Source organism: Hevea brasiliensis, chromosome 12, assembly GCF_030052815.1.
Source record: "Hevea brasiliensis isolate MT/VB/25A 57/8 chromosome 12, ASM3005281v1, whole genome shotgun sequence".
Classification (NCBI taxonomy): domain Eukaryota; kingdom Viridiplantae; phylum Streptophyta; class Magnoliopsida; order Malpighiales; family Euphorbiaceae; genus Hevea; species Hevea brasiliensis.
In genome coordinates this window covers 3,278,784-3,299,833 of record NC_079504.1, presented here as the reverse complement: position 1 = coordinate 3,299,833, position 21,050 = coordinate 3,278,784, and the positions used below count along the sequence as shown (strand labels likewise).

The 21,050-nt window shown below is 36.6% G+C and overlaps 2 protein-coding genes, 1 long non-coding RNA gene and 1 other non-coding gene across 5 annotated transcripts; 1 reads left to right on the top strand and 3 right to left on the bottom strand.

Moving 5' to 3' along the window:
- Positions 1–661: 661 nt before the first annotated feature.
- Positions 662–6,456, bottom strand: LOC110631606 (30S ribosomal protein S9, chloroplastic). The gene is made up of 2 exons (XM_021779491.2): positions 6,004–6,456; positions 662–1,138 (listed from the first exon to the last, which is right to left on the bottom strand). Exons 1-2 carry the CDS (start codon positions 6,334–6,336, stop codon positions 851–853), a joined length of 621 nt encoding a protein of 206 aa, XP_021635183.1. The 5' UTR covers positions 6,337–6,456; the 3' UTR covers positions 662–850.
- Positions 6,457–6,627: 171 nt separating this feature from the next.
- Positions 6,628–9,862, bottom strand: LOC110631599 (protein DETOXIFICATION 33-like). The gene is made up of 9 exons (XM_021779481.2): positions 9,509–9,862; positions 9,244–9,439; positions 8,508–8,853; positions 8,312–8,398; positions 8,013–8,069; positions 7,558–7,796; positions 7,340–7,458; positions 7,111–7,197; positions 6,628–7,013 (listed from the first exon to the last, which is right to left on the bottom strand). The coding sequence occupies exons 1-9, from the start codon at positions 9,764–9,766 to the stop codon at positions 6,957–6,959; spliced, it is 1,446 nt and encodes a 481-aa protein (XP_021635173.1). The 5' UTR covers positions 9,767–9,862; the 3' UTR covers positions 6,628–6,956.
- Positions 9,863–10,565: 703 nt separating this feature from the next.
- TRNAE-UUC (transfer RNA glutamic acid (anticodon UUC)) lies at positions 10,566–10,640 on the bottom strand. The gene has a single exon. It is a non-coding gene; the product is annotated as a tRNA-Glu (tRNA).
- A 6,410-nt stretch (positions 10,641–17,050) lies between these two features.
- LOC131171058 (uncharacterized) lies at positions 17,051–19,637 on the top strand. 2 transcript variants are annotated; one of them, XR_009141807.1, is made up of 3 exons: positions 17,051–17,346; positions 18,793–18,856; positions 19,419–19,637. It is a non-coding gene; the product is annotated as an uncharacterized LOC131171058 (long non-coding RNA). The 2 variants fall into 2 exon arrangements; XR_009141806.1 differs by lacking the exon at positions 17,051–17,346 and having other exon boundaries at positions 18,512–18,856.
- The last annotated feature ends 1,413 nt before the right edge of the window (positions 19,638–21,050 follow it).

Here is a 21,050-nt window from a genome sequence, read left to right as displayed (position 1 = left end):
ATGTTGATAGTTATAATTTTATATAGGAAGAAATTTTTTTTCAAAAAATGCAGTTGTTGATATTCGGTAATCCTGAATTGCAGGTGTGATGGACCAAGTCCAAGTCCAACTTGGACTTATGTGAGTTGTGTCGCTTCGTGGCCTATAAATATGGGGGAACGTGGCCATATTTTTGAAGGTTTGTTGAGAGCAAGCAGAGATAGGCCCACCAAGCTGAGAGGTGCGCTTATTTTTGCGAGGGATTCTGTAAATTAGTTAGTGGATGCCAAAATATCATTTTCTATTAATTTATGTGGGTGATTTTCACAAACACAAATAATAATAATCATAATTTTACATAAAAAAAAAAAAAATACAACATCACATAAAAAATATAATTCCCTACAACATCAATGCAAAATAATAATAAATTATTATATTTAATAAATTTTAATAAATCAACGCTGCACTTGTTAAAAAATCCGTTTTTGCTTTAAGCTATTAATGCTTTAATAAACTTGGCTATTAATTTTTTTAAAAAAATCTCAAAAAACATTTTGTATGAAAAATTAAAATATTAAAGAAAATCAAAGCACTGGTCCTTGAAAGAACCGAGAAAAAAAAACTCATATATTATAGGATTGGGCAATGACAAAATAGCTACTAAAAATGCATATGCAAATTGCGAACAGATAAAACTTTTTTAGGTATTGCTATAAGGTATTATCACAGAAAGGAATTCCCTATTTTGCGTTCAAAACATATGATAGCTGAACATAAAGTTAATTTGCTTAAATACAGCATTACAGAGATGTATACTGTATACAAACAAAAAGCCGCTAGACAGAAAGTAAAACAATAAAATCAAACTTCAACGTTTAGAATACTGTGGAGCCTTGCGAGCTTTCTTGAGACCAACCTTCTTCCTCTCAACTACCCTCGAATCCCTAGTCAGTAGCCCTTCCCTTTTCAAAGGGGATCTATGGCTCTCACTCACCTTTAGCAATGCACGGGAGATGCCAAGAGAGATTGCTTGTGCCTGACCAGATAGACCACCACCATGAGCTTTGACAAATACATCATAGCTGCTCTCGTACCCCAGGGTTACCAATGGGACCTTTATGTATTGAAGCCATAAAGGGTTACCTTGAAGATATTCCTGCAAAGCAGTAGAAAACCCAGTCACAGGGAATATATACACATGTAGAGGGGAGATAATAGCTCCATATTCGCAATCACAGCAATGAAACTAGGCATGATTATTGCCACTAAAGGTAACCTGGAAGAGTTTCACTATTGGTACAACATGCAATCCTCATCTATATGACATTTGAGAACTTTGGCATCTATGGTATTCACCTAAAGGTACAACTCATCTCAATTCAACTCAACTAAATCTTTATCTCAAAAATTTGGGGTCGGCTACATGGATTATCTTTCTCCACTCTAAACGATTTTGGGTTAAATCCTCAGAAATGTGTAATGCTTCTAGGTCATGCTGTACTACTCTCCTCCTAGTCAATTTAGGTCTACCCATTTTTTTTCTTTCTATCCTCTAACCTAATGTACCCTACTTGTCTAACTGGAGCCTTCGTATGTCTACGCTTCACATGACCAAACCACCTCAATCTCCTTTCTCTCAATTTATCCTCAGTTAGCACCACTCCTACCTTTTCTCTAATACTCTCGTTACGGACTTTATCTAGTCTAGTATGGCCACTCACCCGCCTTAACATTCTCATCTCTGTAACTCTTATCTTAGACGCATACGACTCCTTCAGTGTCCAACACTCACTATCATATAACATAGCCGATCGTATGACTGTACGGTAAAATTTTCCTTTCAACTTATTGGAAATCTTGCGATCACATAAAACTTCCGTGGCACGTCTCCACTTCAACCATCCGGCTTTAATCCTATGACTAACATCCTCCTCACATCCCCCATCTACTTGAAGGACTGAGCTGAGATATTTGAAGTGATTACTTTGGGACAGTACCACTCCATCTAAACTAACTCCTTCCTTATTGCCAGTTTGGCCTTCACTGAACTTACAATGCATGTATTCTGTCTTCGTTCTACTTAACTTAAAGCCCTTTGACTCTAGAGTACTTCTCCAAAGCTCTAACTTTCTATTGACTCATTCTCGCGTCTCATCTATCAGAACAATAGCATCCGCAAACATCATGCACCAAGGAATACTCTCTTGTATATGTTTCGTCAATTCATCTAAAACTAATGTAAAAAGGTAAAGGCTTACAGCTGATCCTTAGTGTAATCCAATTGAAATCGAAAAATCTCTTGTATCCCATCCCACTATGCGCACAATAGTAGTTGCTTCTTTATATATATCTTTCAACACTTGTATATACCTAATAGATGCTCTCTTTTGTTCTAACACACTCCATAAGATATCTGTTGGAACACTATCATAAGCCTTCTCCAAATCAATAATAACCATGTGTAGATCTTTCTTCACATTTATATATTTCTCCATCAATCCTCCAATGAGAAAGATTACTTCCATAGTTGAACGATCGGGCATAAAGCCAAATTGATTAAGAGAGATAGAAGTATCATGACGTAGTCGATGCTCCACAACTCTCTACCACAACTTCATAGTATGGCTCACGAGTTTAATTCCCCTATACTTTGAGTAACTCTATATGTCTCATTTATTTTTAAAAATAAATACTAAAATACTCCTCCTCCATTCATCAGGCATTTTCTTTGAGTTTAGAATCTTATTAAATAATTTAGTTAACCATGCCACTCCCATATCTCACAAACACTTCCACACTTCAATTGGTATTCCATCGGGACAACAGGCTTTACCCACTTTCATTCTCACTTTACCCACTTTCATTCTCTTAAATGCTTCCTTTACTTCTAAAGATCTAATCCTTCTAGTATAATTCACATTCTTTTCTATTGATCCATAGTTTATATTCACGCTATTACCATTTTGACTATTATTAAAGAGATCATTAAAATAATTTCTCCATCTTTCTTTAATGTCCTTATCTTTCACCAACATTTTTCCTTCTTTATCCTTAATGCACCTAACTTGATTGAGATCTTGACATTTCCTTTCTCTCCTACTTGCTAATCTATAAATATCTTTCCCCCCTACTTTAGTTCCAAGTTTCTCAGATAACTTTTCAAAGGCCTGTGCTCTTGCTTGACTAACTGCCTTTTTTGCCTCTTTCTTTGCTATCTTGTACTGTTCACATGCCTCATTATTATCACATTTAGGTAATTTTTTATACCATTTCCTTTTTTCTCTTCACTGCCTTTTGTACTTCCTCATTCCACCACCATCTCTCTTTTGAGGGTGATCCATGTCCTTTAAACTATCCAAGTAGTTTTCTAGCTACTTCTCTAATCTTTGATGCCATCTTTATCCACATATCATTGGCCTCCATATCCAGCTTCTATGCTTCGGACTCGAGAAGCTCATTTTTGAACTTCACTTGCTTTACTCCTTTGAACTTTCACCACTTTGTTCGAGCTACACTATTTCTTCTGACCTTACTTGAATTATTCCTAAACTTGACATCCAAGACTACTAATCGATGTTGACTTGTTAAAACCTCTCCTGGAATGACCTTACAATCCTTGCATAGAGCTCTATTTGTCTTTCTGGTTAAGAGGAAGTCGATTTGGCTTCTATGTTGCCCACTTTTGAAAGTCACTAAATGTGACACTCTTTTTATAAAGTAGGTATTTGCTAGTATTAGGTCGTATGCCATATCAAAATCCAGCATGCTTTTTTTCTCCTCATTTTGACTGCCAAAACCAAAACCTCCATGAACATTCTCATAACCTTGCTTATCACTTCCTACATGTCCATTCAAATCTCCACCAATGAAAACCTTCTCTTCATTCAGTATGCTTTGTATTAAATCATCCATATCTTCCCAAAACTTTTGTTTACTCTCACTATCTAATCCTATTTATGGAGCATAAGCACTAACTACATTTATTGTTTCTCCTTCTAGTACTAGCTTTACTAGTATAATTTTATCTCCTACTCTTTTCACAGCTATTACAGTATCTTTTAATGCTCACTCCGTTATTGTTTCTCTTCTTTCTAATAAACCACAGTTTATACCTTGATTTACCTTTTCTCTCTTACCAATTTAGTCTCTTGAATGCAAGCAATATTTACCATTCTCCTTTCCAGGTATCCACAAGCTCTATTAATTTTCCTGCAAGTGACCCAACATTCCAAGTACCAACCCTGATTCTCCTCCTATACTGTTCATTCCTAATTGGTCTCCTTCTATGATATCTTCTATTATTTTCTATGTCTATCTTGTGTTCTGTTCCACTATCTATTCTACTATCTGTCCTATGGACTAACTTCTTTACCCACACTCGTCCATGATGTAGGAACCCTTGCTCACTTAACACCACACCCGGGGGCCGGCATGACGCGTCGCTTTTGGTGAACGCCCTATACCCTTGCATATTTCTCACTACACCCGGGCTCCAATGTAGCGCGGCGTAAGTAGAGGACGCCCAACATTTATATCATTTGAATCCATATCATAAGGTGTGACGAAATTTTTACGCTGGTTGTCACCTACCACAACCCTCCTCCTTTATCCAGGCTTGGGACCGGCTAAGCGCAAACTACTTAGGCGGGGTTAGTATTCACCTAAAGGTACATTGCCTAAAATGATTCTACACATTACTCTCAAGTGAATTAAAAACCATATGTAAGAGCATAAATAAAGAGATTCCTCCTGTATGAGGAAGCCAAAGCCCATAAAAGGGAATCATCATTAAAGTTGAAAACAAACCCAGAGGAAAGGAACTGGCTGAGAGATAAGTTTATTGTTACATGCACCAGTTCAACTGCAGGAACCAAAATCTACTCATTACTTTAGGAAAGACAGCATGTACTTTTTCCATACAGGCGGTGTTTCTGAAAACAGATGAAGAAAATTTGACACAAGTACTAGCGAGTAAACAAGTCATTTGAGCCGAGTTGCAATCACTGGGAAGAAAATCATGTATACTAACAACAATCAACAAACATGGAACTAGAATGTCTAAAAAGTGCATGAAGTTAGGAATCTTTTTTAAATAGATCACAAGTTGCCAATAGGGATGCAATAGAATGTATTAGACAAAAAATCCAAAATAAAATAACATAAAAAATAAGAGGAAGACAAGATAGACGCCAGACCATGGCCAAGGTGGAAAACAATTTTGCAACTGCAAAACTATTAGTAAGACTAACAATTTACTCCCCCTCTTTTCAAGCTAGTTGGAAAGCACACATTATGAGATACCAGAATAAATTCACGCAAATTTTCTGAACTTAAGCCTGCAAGGATACAAATCTCATACCAAAATAATAGAAAGGAACCTATTTCCTATAAGGTTGGCCAGGATAAAGCACAGCAATAATTTCAAACAGCATGAGGAGCATATTACTATATATATTTGAATAAGCAATAGTCCAAAAGTGAGAAGTACTTTAAATATAATATTCAGAGAGCATCTCCGCATTGAATATTTACCACCATATTTACCAATTAAGGATTGAAAAAGCTGAGATGGAGAATTCATATTATGTGCTTAGAACAATTCAAAACAACAAACAGTTTTAAATCTTTGATCATAACAGAATATATGCCATTGTAAAACCATCATAAATCAGATTGTAGGTTACAAAAATCATCCAAGATACAGATATGGACAGAACCACATCTATCTAAAACATCCAAAAACTTTGCGCCCTAACCACAACAGATACGGAAAGACACAAAACATGGCATCGCCCATTTCAATATTGAGGTCTCAATCTACAGTTATGTGGTTAGAATTTGCACTTCCTTGCTACTTCCTTAATCTCAAGCCAAACAATAGATATATGAATTAAGTAATCCAATAAAACAAAGCGCTATACTTGTTTCAAAATTCCTAAATTTTCATCCATAAAAAAACTAAGCCAAAAACATGACCTTATAGCATGCGCAGAAAAAGATAGAGAGGAAAGGAGGAAAGACCTTGGCGTCGCGGTAATTGATGATGACTTTGCCTGTGCCTTCTTGAAGAACGACTCGAGCAATGGCGCATTTACGGCGGCCGGTGCCGATGATGGGTTGGGCGGCGAATCCACCGGGGAGCCTCGACTTAACCAATTTCTTGAGGTCAGTGGTCTCGGATTCCACGGGTGACGCAACAGTGGCGGAGACAAGAAGAGGTTTGGGGGAGGGCGAGAACGAAAGGGATTTTGAACGGGAAAATGAGAGGGTGTTTGGTTTTTGCGAAACTTGAGAAGAGAAAGAAAGTGAAGACAAGTATGAGGTGAGCGAAGAGATCGAGATTGAGATTGACATTTTGATTTTCTTCGAGCTCTTCCTTTTCTGGAAGAGTATAGAGGACACTCACCCCAGACAGACTAGGGCCATGAGTATTTTGAGCAGCCATGCCATGACCGGGCCAAGGGGGATCATGTTAAGCGAATTGATGACAATGCCCATCATCTCCTTTTTTTGGCCATATCTATCTGTATCTCAGATTGGTAGTAGACGACGCCGTTTAAATTAAGTTATTCAGATTCAATATACGCTGCTATCTTTGAATGATACTACTTGGACTTCTTGGTCAAAGAACCAATAAATACAAAATTATCAAACTAATTTTTTTGTTTTCAATATAAATGAACCATTTCCATTTCCACTTCAGAAAAAAGGGATTCAAAATCTCAAATAAGCACTAAAAAGAATCATCAGAAGATTCTTGCATACATCGAAATGGATATGTCATCCCATCTGAATCACTGTTACTTCATGATTCTGAAATGGTTCAAACGTTGTAACAGAAAGCTATAGCTACAATCCATCCATTTCTTCTAACTTGGAAGGCTTAAAATGTCTCAGCAGATTATTTGTCTCGCTGTCATTGTCTCTGCAAAAGCAAGAATTACTTCTAAACTTAATTAGCACTTTTAATCAGATCAATGCTCTGCAACTGATCCTCCCCATTTCTTAACACGGCTCTCAGCTTCTTCTGCCTGCAAATCCAATAAATGAATGACGAATAAAACAGCTAAAAATTAAAGGTAATTTCATTTCGCTATTGAGAAACGTAGAAAGAGCAGATGTACTGACTTCTCTCTTCCAGTTAGTTATTGAAGTGACTATAATCAATATGACGGTCTGCAAACAAATTCCTCCAATCATCCCTGACCAAACACCCTGCATGACAAAAATTGATAAATGCATGAGGAGAGCATATTTGGCTTTTTCTTCTTCTTTGTTATGGAAAATGGACTGCATTCGGATTTTTAATTGCATAGTATATCAAGAAGTAGAGAGGCTATAGATTTTGTTAGTTTACCATAGCGCCAAAATTAAATGTGAATCCCAAGAGTATTCCAGCCGGTAATCCAACAATGTAGTAACAAGCAATGTTGATGTATGCAACAAGAGATTGCCATCCAGCTCCAACAGCAACACCTTGAATAAAAGTAGCAAAGGAAGTTTAACAAATAGAAGAAACTTAAGATGCTAAAAAATATGTTACCTATCAAATATCTGAGGTCCTTAGGCGCTCACCAGATAAGACAGGCTGAAGGCTGTTTAGAAGTACAGTGACTGCAAGCAAGACAGCAAGTTTGGTAGTTTCATTACCAACAGCCTCACTGGTAGTGAAGAGGTAGGGGAAATAGTCTCTTGTTGCAAAAACCACAGCCATGCAAATAACCCCTATTGAGATGGATGTCACTGAAACCACTATAACTGACAATTTCGCAAGCCGAGCATTGCCAGCTCCAAGTTCATTTGATACTCTCACACTGTCAGTAAACAAGCATGTGTGTGTTATTCATGGTATCTCTCCATTTTTCTTGCTGACGAGTGAGTGCATAGGAGAATAACGTGAAATTTAGAAGACGACTACTATATAGGATATTAGAACTTCTTGTTTCAGGATTGAATTCTACATTATAGGCAAACAAAGCATATGAGACTACCATTTCAAAAGAACTGAGACATATACAGAGACAAATCACCTTATGGCAGCGTTGAATCCTAGAGCAATCATTGCATCCCATCCCTGTATGTTCATGCTGCAAATAAATAAAAATGAATTTAATTAAACAAGTTATCTCTATATGTACAGCTAAAAGATGCTCAACTAGCTAGAAATACTCAAGAGGAAAAATAAATAAAAATGAATTTAATTAAACAAGTTATCTCTATATGTACAGCTAAAAGATGCTCAACTAGCTAGAAATACTCAAGAGGAAAAACAAATAAAAACTCTTTGAGCCAGCAACCCATTAAGCATAATGGAGTATAGAAACTTTACCATATAGAAATGGCATCAACTGGTATCAGGGGGTTAGGCAAGCGACCAGTTATCACCACCAGTATCATTAAGTACCAAAACTCCAAGCTGCAAGTCAATTTTGCGCAGTAGCATCAGCGTTATGCCTTGGCCTTATATGATACAAGTCTATAGTGGTGAATTTAAGAGGAAAAGGAAAGGAAAAGGAAAAGTTTACCATAACATAACAGCAGATGCCAAGGAAAGCTTGACAAAACCCCACAAGTCTGCAAATGCAAGCCATGAGAATCCACTCCAAGCACCATCCGATTTGGTAATGAATATGTACAACAATTGTCCAATAACTATGAGCCACCATGAAGTGTTAAGTGTGATTGCTGCTCCAGTTAAGCCCCATCCAAGCTTCAGTATTAGTAACCAACTGAAAATTGCGTGCAACACCAGTACTACAGCGGATACCCAGGCCATTACAAACACTTTCCTCTGTGATTGCAAAAACTTTTGTATAGGAAAATTCGTCGCATATGCGAACAATTGCGGTAGCATCCACAGAGCAAATTTCCCTGCAACAAATGCCCCCCGATCAAGAGTAAGCATTCTCAAAATCTCATTGTACAGATGGTAAAATCAATTCCAAGTGAACAAACAATAAAAACCCATTAACATTTGTGGCGCTAAAATCATTTCCTTGAAGCAAAGCTAACTGGTCTTCCACGCCCTCCCAGTTGGCTTGTTCACAGAGCACAGAATATAGGCTTTGTTGGACCTATGACGCCTCAACCTAAATGACTTATGTATGATGTTTCCAAACAAATGGACCCACATGGGCATTACTTCCTTCAGTTCCTTGGGCCATTAATTCATCTTACTTCACCATTTTTACATTACACTCTGTAGCTTTTTTTTTTTAATCCGAAAAAATAATAATTAATAAGAAAAGGAAAGAGTGAAACCTGCAGCTGTAGATATCTCGGTAGTCTCTCCAATGAGTTCCAAAATGGGGGGAGACCAAACATAAATCGGAACCAATAAGCAGGCAGTGGTCAACAAAATGACCCATGATCTCTGCATGTATATACCTAGCATTCGCAGCTTCCCCGCACCGTAGGCTTGCCCACAGAGAGTCTCCAATGCACTACCCATTCCCAACTGCATTCAACACATAATATTAGTGAACCACCAAAAAAGAAAAAAAGAGCAAGCCGAAGAAGAGCCGACCATGACACCGAAGGCCAGACCAGCAATAACGGAGTTCTCAACGGAAACAGCAGCGAGTTCAACTTCACCCACAAGGCCAGCAAAGGTCTGAGTGAGTGCACCCAGCGAGTACTGGCATATGGAAGTGAAGATCGCTGGTCCTGCTAGCTTCCATAGCCTCTTTGACTCTTCCCCGAATTCTCTAACAACGCTAATAGGCTTCTGCTCTTGATGGCCACCATTGGGATGGCTATCGAGAAGAGGAGCATCTATGGCCATCACTACTTCTCTGCTAGCTGTGGCTCTCTCTTCGTCTGCTGCAATAGAAAGATGTGGTCTCAAACTAGTAGTATTTTAAGACCTAAAGAAAAGGGTTTGTTTTAGAATTAAGGATCTGTTGTTCTTGGCCAACCTGCAGCTGCAGCTACAGCAGGTAGGTATGAACTAATTTAGCACTAGCCGCACGTAAGAATTTTTGAAAGGTCGTTACACTTAATTAAGTTTTAATATTTGCTCGAATGTAAGACCTGGAAGACCAATGAAGGTTTGTTGTTACTTGAGAAGTTTAGTTTGAAATTCTGTTTCTAGGGTCACTTGTTAGTTTCAGTCTTTCAGATCTGAATGTCACAACCCTGTTTTGGACCCACAAGCCAAACTTAATTGTTTGCTGTAAAGAGTATTATAATAGTATCATAGACCCAATCAACTATGAATTATTATTTTAATTAGAATTATGGTTGATCTTGTATAATAACGCATTATTGATTGAACCTATTATGAGCCTAAGAAAAATCATACAAAGAACTCTTACAAGAAAAATCTTTCCGTAACCATCCTCCCAAATCTTAAAGAACTATGTGCTATCCAAAGAACACAGGTTGAATTGCAACTGTGCATCAAAACCAGGAAATTCTTCAGATATACTGCCATTGACCTGGTAGATTACTCGATGCATATAATGCGTACATACCCATTGGATTACGCAGATCATTATCATAATGCTTAAGCGCTTTTCTCCAAAACTGCTAGCAAATGAGTAATGGCTTGGGAGTTGGGACTGCTAAAAAAAATAAGTATATTCCATTGCCGGGATTTGAACCCGGGTCGCCTAGGTGAAAGCCAGGTATCCTAAACCGGACTAGACGACAATGGATTAATGCCAATCAAGGAGGAAAATTTTACCTTGGCTTTAGGATTTCTCTTATTTTCCGATGGTTCTTTCTCTTCCAATTGTTTCTTCTTTGAATCCGAACTTAGAGCTGTTAAATAGAACAGGCGGACCGAAATGACTTTGCCTAAGCCCAAAATGCAAATTTATGTTGAAATGTTGGTTTACATGATTGAAGGTGGATTGGTGTTCTGTAGCTGGATTTGGAGGATTCATTAGAAGAACGAAAGGGGCTGGGCTGTTGCAATTCATATCAATTGCAAAGGAATTAGAATAGTGCTTGTTCCAAAAATTTCACTCATTTTCTTTTTCCATCCAATGATTAATTTCTTGTAAGAATTCTATTGCTTGATCAGTTGTTCACTTGTTTCGGATGCATTATCATTAGCATTAGTATCTAAATTACAATATATTCCGTATAAGAAGATGGCCAGAGAGTATCTAAATTTGCATGCATGCATGCAGCTCATGCTCGGAACGTGGAAGAGAGAAATTCCCAGTGTAGACTACACACATATCACAAATCCTTCTCTCCAGGAACTGGAACCCTTATGCTAGACTTGCTCAAATCACTGGTATGGTTGGGAGTTGGGAGATGTCAACAACAGGATTCAATATTTTTAAATAATTAAATTATAAAAATTAAAAAATAAAAATTATTATTAAATTTTTTAAAATAAACATTATAAATTAATTCACGCATTCATTCATCAAATTTTGATCAGATTCATTCTAATTGCTTTTGTCTTTGCATTTGATGATTCGAAATGTTACACTAATTGTAAATGTCAAACTTTTCATTTGTTATTATTATTATTATTATTATACACTTTGAACTTAACTCCCGTGAGACACGCTTTGATTAAAACAATTTTAATGCCAACTACTATGATATTAATATTATTAATTTTCAAAAGTTCTTTTTAAAACATTACATACATAAATATATTTTATGATTTTTCAAATATGTGCAAATAGGCATTTATTAATATTCATCTAATGCACTCTATTTATATGACAAATTATAATTTTTAATTTATTAAATTTATATAATGTGTACCCATTTAGAATAATTTTTTTTTATAATTTGTCATTGAAGTTATAATTTTTATATAAATAAAATATATTAAATGAATTTTATTAAGTGCATATTTATATATTTAAAAAAATTATATATTTTATATTTATTTATTTACTAAGGTTTTTAATGATAATTAAAAAAATAATTAAATCAATTAATGTAACACCCCTGATTTTTTATATATTATTATTGGGCTACGTGTAGGTATCCTCAATTCGCGGAAATTCGATTTGTCCTGATTCAGTGAATTTCCTACATGCACTACCGAAAAAGTCTCCGAATTGGATCGAGGTTTTGGCTACCCCATCATTGTCAGGCATCCCGAGCGCATTCCCGAAGTCGGAATCGGCAAAGGTAAAACCCGAACCTTGCTTTTTCGTAATTTTCTAGTGCTTAAATAGGATTAAAAATCCATAAAATATTCGTGGTAGCTTAGAAAATTACGATTCTTTTTGCAATAGCTTAGTAATATTTCTAAGGACCATGGGGCAGAGTTTTATAATTTTTAGGGCTTATTTGAGCAGTTTTTGCAAAAATGATCAATTATAAGGACTAAATTGAAATTTTACATATTGTGATGGATGATTGATTTGATGGGCCCAGGAGGGGCTGTGTGACGTGATTGAGTTGTGGATATGTGGATTGTGGATATAGAAGTGTGTTTTAAGCCCTTTTGCAGGTTGGGTAAGTCTTAGGTATAGGGGAGACTCTGCCGGATTTTCGGCACGACTTAGGACGTATTTGGTCTTTTTCCTTGTTTGTATGAAGTCAAATTTATTAAATGATTGTAATAAAATTGTCAGGTGAGCCGGGACAGCCTTCATCCTCCGCCCAGCCGCCACAGTGATTGTCGTCAAGTCTGTGAGTAAAATATTAATTTTAATTGTAATTTCGATATTATTATATGTTCAACATGCCCATGCATCACTTATATGCATATATTTATGTAGTTAAACTCTAGGCACGATTTATGATGCATTGATAAATGTTAAAGTGCCATGATGTTGTTGTGGTAATTTGGAGCAGTGTGCGTGCGTTGGCGTGCGTGTGATGTGGTGTGGACTATGGATAGGACGGGTAGTCACGGCTTGAGTTCTTCATTGACCCGATCCTTCGAGGGGTAGTCACCGCTTGAGTTCTTCTGGGACCCTCGATTTGGTTTATTAAGCGAAAGTCCCGCTTGAGTTCTTCGGCACGAGTTAGATTTAAGAGAGTCAGATAGGATCAGCTCCCATATGCTATGATTGATGCTACAGGGTGCGTGAGTGCTCCAAATTACCTTTTTGATGTTATGATGTGAAAATGTTGTGTATGTTGCATTTCACTCCACAGGGCGCATTAGTTTCAGATAGTTATAGAGATTATGGTTAAAATTGATATTTTACTCTCTGAGTCAAACGCTCACTCCTGTTCAATATTTTTCCAGGCCACAGGAGGAGTTATTTTACAGAGCAACCTGTTTTCTTCCTCGCAGGTTTAATGTCGATTATTTAATTATATTATTATTCTCTAAATTTGTAATTTAGGACTCTGCATGTGCTAGTAGTAGCATTAAGCCTGTCAGGGACTGTATGAATTCAAGATCGCGTATTAATAAATGAAAAGAAAAATTTTACGAGTTTTAAATGGTTATAAATGAGGTAACAGGGTTGAGCTGGGCTCCCCTAATTTTTGTTTCTGATAATTTCTGGGCTAAGTTGGCCCGAAATATAATTATAACAGTTAATTTAAATTATTTTATGTGCATATTGGGCCTAAATTGTGGGCCTGGTTATGGATTTGAGGAATAGTTAGGCTTACTACGGGCCTCGGGGGCTTTAAGCTGACCCAGGTCCTAGTGCCGGTCCGGCCCATAGGTTGGGTCGTGACAAAGTTGGTATCAGAGCTTAGGCTCCAGATTCTTAGGGAATGTTCATCTAAAGTGTTGGGAAGAGTCTACTAGGAGTCACATGCGGAGTATAGGATTATGTTTCGTCTTTTCCTGTAATTCTTTGTTTCTAGATTCTACGTTATACCTCGGGAAATATAAGATTACCTCAGTTAGTGTCTTGATTTTCGTGGAGTACATAGAAACATGAAATAGATTTAGCAAACTTATTGAGATCTACCTTGGAAACACGTACTCCAATAAATACTATATTTTTGTCAGTATGGGTTTAAATGGTGTGCCCATTTCGTGCAAGGCACGAGTACATAAAAGTGAGTCTTGAAAGTACAGTTGCCCTAGATAAGGATGAGGATACCATTGCCGGGCATCATCGCTGGATGACCCGCATGAATAAGTTTATGATAATAGAAGATTCAAGAGAGATAAGAAATTAGGAGACCTAGTCTGTCAGGACGTATCATTGTAACTATACAATGTTCTCGATGTCTGCTCTGTAAGCTGCAGATTATAGTACCGACATGAGATTATTGTGTAGAGCTGCGTACTTCCCTGTAGTGCTTATGATGAGGATGTTGCGTGCGACTGCTTTGGTACAAGAATGTCGAGCAGTTCTATATCCGCAAAGGAGTTGGGAACTCTGGTTAGGGATCTAGAGCTAGAATATCGAAGGTCACGGTTGGGTGGTAACTAGAGTCGGTGACTGGGATTACCTAGCATGAGCTAGAGTTACAGTAAGAGTTGCAAAGTAAAGGTGACACCTATAGAGTGAGACCATCTAGTCTTCGGTATGGAATTTTGGATGGTTTTTGCAGTATGACAAACATTTTGCTTAGAGCTTAGTGAGAATAGTATACCTTGTGTGTATCAGTATGGAATAAAGTACAACCCTACTACCTAGAGAAGGTCGAAACTATGAATATATGATTTACAGAGCTATGATATGATAAGAGAGACATTAGTTTGACATGGTTTTGGGCAAGGTGGTAAATGTAGTACCTTTGTTGCAGCAAGTTAGGGTATAGTCCTATCTTTTCATAAGGGATCGAAAGTTATTACTAATAATGGTGACCCACAAAATAGTGCCCGGATGGACTGTAGAGTGTGGTAGAGAGTAGTTGGCTCTGTATCCTGGAGAGGATACAAGTTCCATTATAGGAATCATATATAATCAGATCACGATGGATGTAAATCCTTTGAATTGGATGACGGGTTTGGGTGCCCGAAATCTTAAGTTTTGGAATTGAGTAAACATGGAAAATAATAATAATAATAATAATAAAAATAATAATAAATAAAATTACTGCAGAATCAGTTCTCGAGGTAGTAAGGGTATTATGTAAGCTAAAGGATAAGAATAGAGATCATACAATAAAAGTATGATCAGAATTTCTTTGAGTTCCTTTCTAATTTCAAATTATTCAAAACAATAGTATAATCTAATTATAATAGTGTTAAGAGTAATAAATTAGTGAAGATAAATCACGAAGGCCAATGGATAAAGAAAGTGCAGAATGAAAGTTTGGACAATTGATTGCGGATGCAATATAATCTAAATGCTAGTGGAAGTACTAGCTAGAGTGGTCAAAGGACCAAATCTGAGTAGCACAGGACATATGATAACGCGATAGAAACTCAAAGATATAGTTAGCAAGTAAGCTATTTTGTTAGGAAGAAGAATGGAACCAGGATAGAATAGTCAAGTTCTATTTTGGGTAAGACAAAGGAAATAAATGAAAGGACAACCTAAAGAGCGTATAATAAAAGGAACAAAGTTAAGATATAGGATAGGCTAAGTGTTATTCTTGGCAAGGAGAATGACAAGGATGGAAAACCCAAAATGGGACCACATTAGTGAGAAAAGTGATGGAGGTATGGAATACAATAATAATGAGTAAATGTTAGAAGGTGTGCGATGGTATTGCGGACTACCTAAATAGGTAGAGAAAGAGAAGTTAGTAAGCAGTAAGTTGAATAAAAGTCAGTCTAAGGGATCAAATAGGTATGATGAGAGGAAAAGAATGATAGATAATGACACATAGGTTTTAGGTTAGACTTTTGAGATAGTGAGAAGGTAGTTAGAGGTTCGTTATGAATGTCAGGCAAACATTTTTAGTGTGATCAACAGAATCACTTTGCAGTGAAGCAATAACGACAGAGCAACAGTAGGGGTAGAATAAAAAGTGACAAGTATGGATGGTAATAAATCACTAGAAAGTTCAAGGATCAAATTAATGACCCTAGATAAGAGTGGAATTAGTGTTAGAAGAATTTATTAGTGAGAGAAATCTTTCAGGAATCAACAAAAGTTAAGGGCACAATAAAAACGATGATAGATATGAATCATAGGTCGAGTATAAGTAAAGTTAGTAAATTATAAAATATTATGTCAAGAAGGAAAATGGTACGGTAAAGGGTTCATGCAGATGATACCTTATAGGTAGAGCATAATTGTGCTAGGAGATGATGAAATTTGGAGAGAAAGACCAAGAAACTTAGGTGAAACGTTATAATATGACAATTGGGTGTAGTTGAATATAAGAGGATATTTTCTTTCTTTTCAAGTTTAGCTTGTGCTTTTGGTTCTAGAAGGTTATATAAGGAACAGAAACTGAGTCAAGGAGACCTAGTTATTGAGAGTTTGGTAGGCACAAATTCATACATAATTTCCTGATATGAGAATGACAGTAAGTGCATACCTAGTATTAAGTATGAAAGGACGAACAGAGTAATGACAGGAGTTAAATTGAGTTAGCTACTAAGGCTTGCAACTGTTTTAAACTATGAGCTGGAGGAAATACTAATTGTGGATGAGTTTCAATAGATGAAATTATTGCTGATTGTAACACCCCCGTTTGCATAGCCTGGTAGATTTCACTGTTCCGGTGACCGGTGTCGGTCCGGACAATTAATAGGATTAGGGCCACACTTAAGACAACTTGAGAAGCCATAAACATAAATAATTAGTAATGTTTAATTAGTTAACTACAAATAAGAAAAACAGAACATAAGAGGTTAAACGAGCCGAGAGTCACAGCGATGAGTGACCTCCTCGGGAACGACTGCGAAGTCGTTTTAAACTCAAATTTTGAACCGTAAAAAGTGACGCTGCGGTCCTTAGGACCCTCATGAACACAGTGGAAAAGAGAAAACCACGAAAAAGAACTGTTAAGCCAGTCAAATAATTAGGTCAGGGAGCCGGAAGAAATATTGGATTATTTGCAAACCGGGATGAACCGCGAGGTCAATTTGGTCAATTGACCCCGAGAGCTGACTCCTGACCTAACTGTCAAATAAAATCGGAGAAAAGAAAATTTTGAAATCGAGAATTAAATTAAAGAAATAATAGAAAAAAAATAAATAAATAGAAAAAAAAAAAGGAAAGAGGTTGGAAAAGTCAAAAGTTATGACATCATGTATGATGTCATAACTAAATTAATAAATTGAATTAATTAATTTGGAATTAGTGGTCTTTCATAAGCAAAAACGTGTAAGGGAAAAACAAAAGAAAATCTCTTCTTCTTTCATCTTCCTTGCCACCCCATCTTCCTCCCAAGTTCCTCCATGAGTGGACTTCCATGTAAGCTTACTTTTAAGCTTAGTTTTCTTCACTTAATTCAAATAACTCCATTAAAAACCTCCCTAGAGCTTATTGTTACAACTTGAGAAGAGGATTACAAGAAGAAGGAAGAGTTAAAGATAGGGTTTTGAAGCTTTAACAAAAGGTTAGTATGTTAAATTGTTACTTTTCCATTCAAATGCATGTTTAGGTAATTAAGTGAGCTAATAACTTGATTTAAATGAAACAAATATGGGGAAAGAATTAAATTGAAATTTTGGGCAGCTTGAGAGGAGTGTGGTTTGCATGAATATGATGCAATTGAGTGAGTTTAGAAGCTTTACTTAGTGAAATGATTAACATTAAAATTATTAGAAGTAGTTAAATGCAAGAGTTAGTGAGATTAAGGTTTCAATGCTAGGTGTTATGGACTAAAATTGGGAGAAATGCATAAATGGCATGTTTAACCTATTGTGACATGAAATAATGATCAATTAGGACCAAATAAATTGGATGGGAATGGTGGAAAAATTAGCTAAATTCGTAGGTCAATGGTCATGTCACTGGCAAGATGACCAAACCCACTGAAGGACCAAAACTCAATTTACAAGTCCAATTGATATGCCACCAATTGGAGATGAAAATAGACATAAAAGAGCACAATTTTCATTAAGGAACCATTGCCAAAAACTGACCAAAACTTGGTGAAACAATTGACCAAAGTGAGTTGATAGCAGGCTGCCCTGCACTAAACTGACCAAATGAACAGTAACTGTTCATTTGGTCATAACTCGAGCTAGGTAGGTCAAATTGACCTGAAATTTTACCAGCAATTAGATATGATATAGATCTAAAACTTTCATGAAGAACACCAACCCAAATTAGGCCATTAACCCTTTCAAAATCATTGAGCAAAATTAAATTACTGTACTGAGATTCTGCAGAATTTTCATTGAGCAGCAATGTTTGGATGGCTATAACTCTCTCTAGAAAACTCGGATTTAGGCGATTCTTGAACCGATGGAAACCTAAGACATAGTACAACATTTCATATGAAGAAAGTGAGACAAAATTATGAACTTAACTTGATCAAACAATTGACCAAAGTTGGACCAAAAATCTGCCAGCACCTAAATTGCAGTATGAACAGTGCACGTGAACAGTAAACTTATTTTGGCCATAACTTGAGCTACAAAACTCCGATTGAGGTGATCCAAAAATGAGAATACACTTAAGACAATAAGGAACATTTTCTATGAAGGAAGTTTTGTCAAATTCCAACAGTAGATCGACCAATGGAATAGTGCACCTAAAAGCACCAAAACCGAAAATTGGCAATTTTGCCAAAATGACCTAAGCTTTAAACAAATGACCAAAACCAACAAGTTTGGTGACCAAAATGTGGTATGTGGGTGAAGTTGGAGTTCCCATACCCATTAAGCCTTAGAAAGTCAATAATTTGACTTGAATAGTGCAGTGAATAGTAACCCGAAACACAAAATTTCGAGAACGTCGAATTTAACACGTTAGAGCTAGCTAAATGTGAAGTTAAGTTTATTTTGGATTTATTTTAAGTTCTAGTACTGAAACATTGTAAAATTGTGTGTTTCAGTTGAAAAGAATATCGGGAAGGAACCCGAGGAACCGAGTCGAGGCTAAAGGACGACTCGTTTGAGGTTTGTGCACAACATATACTTTTATAATCATCTTTTGCATATCGTTTTAAATAATGTGAAATATTGGATTATGACATTCTTATGATGTTGATCTAAATTGTTGAAAGTTATTATGTATATTTGAAAAGAAAATGTTTAGCAAATTGTTAAGATAAGTTTTGAAACCACAATGTCATGACCACATATTTGAACACCTCACTAGCACGACTAGTGGGGGTAATTAGTTTCGAATTTTGATTGTGCCAGTAGAAGAGGATGTGAATGGATATCCATATATTTGAGCTAGCTAGCCTTGTGATGTGATTTCTCTTTAGCCTCTGGCTATTGAGATTCTATTTGTTTCGAATGGCATGATTTAACTGTGGGTTTTATGAAATGTGTTTTGATACTTTGAAATAAACTTGGTTTACATGTAAAATCTTACAATGCATGATTGTATTTAATTTTCATGTTTAATCAAATTTTTGAATGAATGTGCTTTAAGTTTTGCATAAAGATTATTTTAGTATATTGTGCACCACTGAGTCTTAGTACTCAGCGATAGCTTTTATTGCTGTCGCAGATACAGAGATTAGAGGAGCAGCAGACTGAGCTGCTGAGGTGTGTGAAGTCATCAGTTTGAAGCCTTCGGGTATAATTTATACCCTAACTGTAAATACTTCTTTTGATGTATATATTGCACATAAATGTATGGACATGTAAAAATGGGTCTTGAGCAGCTTGTACACAAATTTGTATGAAGTTTGTAATAAAGTTTAGTTTGTGTTTCTTTTGATATAAATTTGTAAGGTTATGTATAAATTATTTTGTTTTTAATGAAATATGAATGATATTGATTGTGATATTTTGAGAATTATTGAACTTGTGAATTTTGATAAATTGATTGAGTTTGATTGTGAAACCGAAGTAGTGGTTGAGAAAATCTTTTAGAAGTGCTTTTTACAGGTATTCGAAGAACGGTTTTATCAAAATACAGAGGAAACTCTGTCAAAATTTTTATCAAATTTGCGGAAAACTAAAATGGCCAAAAATATTAATTAGTTTTAATTTCAACTAAATGTTTTAAATACTCATTAGAAATGCTCACCACTTGTCAAAGATAAGAAAATTGTTTTAAAATCCCTTGTAGGGTACTTAATGAGTTATCGGTAGGTGAAGTTCGGTAGTTCATTAGGTATTCTACGGGATCATGTTATGCCTTACAGAGGGGTAAGGTGTGACATGTTTTAGTGGTATCAGAGCAAGTTTTTGAATTATGTTTTAAATTGTGAATTTGTGTTTTTCTTTGTTAAGTACAACTGCTCAATGTCCATAATTGTTACATACAGTGCATTACATCATGAATATGAACTAACGGAGGGAAATCTCCTTGTGTTACTTGTTCAGGAGATACCCTAACTTCGATCAAATGGAAGAAGGATCGCTCGATTGAGCGATCTGTTGAAGCCGAGGCACAAGGGGAAGCCCCACTTTACCGAATGTCGGGGTCAAGAAGACCAGCCCACAAATGCCGCAAATTCTCGCATTCGCCTGACAGATAATAGCGGCAATGTTTCAACAAATGGCTGGGGGTATGCCTGCTCAAGCTCCACCCCAACCACCTGTGGCACAACCACTGCCTCCAGCCAGACAATATGATAAATTATTGAAGTATGGGGCTGCAGAATTTAAGGGTACAGTAGACCCACTTGAGGCAGAGCAATGGCTTGAAAGAATGGACAGAGTATTTAAGAAGCTGCACTGCCAAGATGAATTAAAGTTTGAGTATTCTGTGTCTCTACTGCAAGGGGATGCGTATGACTGGTGGAAGACCATCCCCCACAGCTTGGCTGAACCACCAGTGCTAACCTGGGATGACTTTATCAGAGAGTTCAGACAGAAATACATCCCAGACGCATATGTTGATCAGAAATTGCAAGAATTTTTGAGTTTGAAGCAAGGGAATAGATCAGTGGCAGAGTATGAGAGGGAGTTCTCCCGCCTGAGTCACTATGCGGAGAGTCTCCTTACTACCAGTAAGGCAAGGTGCAAGAGATTTGAAACGGGTTTGAAGCCCAGCATACGGATGCAAGTTGTAGGATTTCGACACAGCAACTTCTCAGAGCTTATGTCTCAAGCACTTGAATTGGAGAGAGTTGAAGCAGAAGCAAACCCAGTGAAGGAAAAAGTCGAGAAATTAGAAAAAGACAAGGGG

Bases quoted from the DNA above. Each gene is read 5' to 3' on its own strand.
- LOC110631599 (XM_021779481.2), bottom strand. From the start codon at position 9,766: ATGGCCATAGATGCTCCTCTTCTCGATAGCCATCCCAATGGTGGCCAT. The intron at 8,399-8,507 runs GTAAACTTTTCC...ATTGACTTGCAG, and splicing joins GCATCTGCTGTTATGTTATG to CTTGGAGTTTTGGTACTTAA. The intron at 7,797-8,012 runs GTGATTTGTCTC...GTTTACTGACAG, and splicing joins GGATTCAACGCTGCCATAAG to TGTGAGAGTATCAAATGAAC.
- LOC110631606 (XM_021779491.2), bottom strand. From the start codon at position 6,336: ATGTCAATCTCAATCTCGATCTCTTCGCTCACCTCATACTTGTCTTCA. The intron at 1,139-6,003 runs GTCTTTCCTCCT...ACTGCTTTGCAG, and splicing joins TCAATTACCGCGACGCCAAG to GAATATCTTCAAGGTAACCC.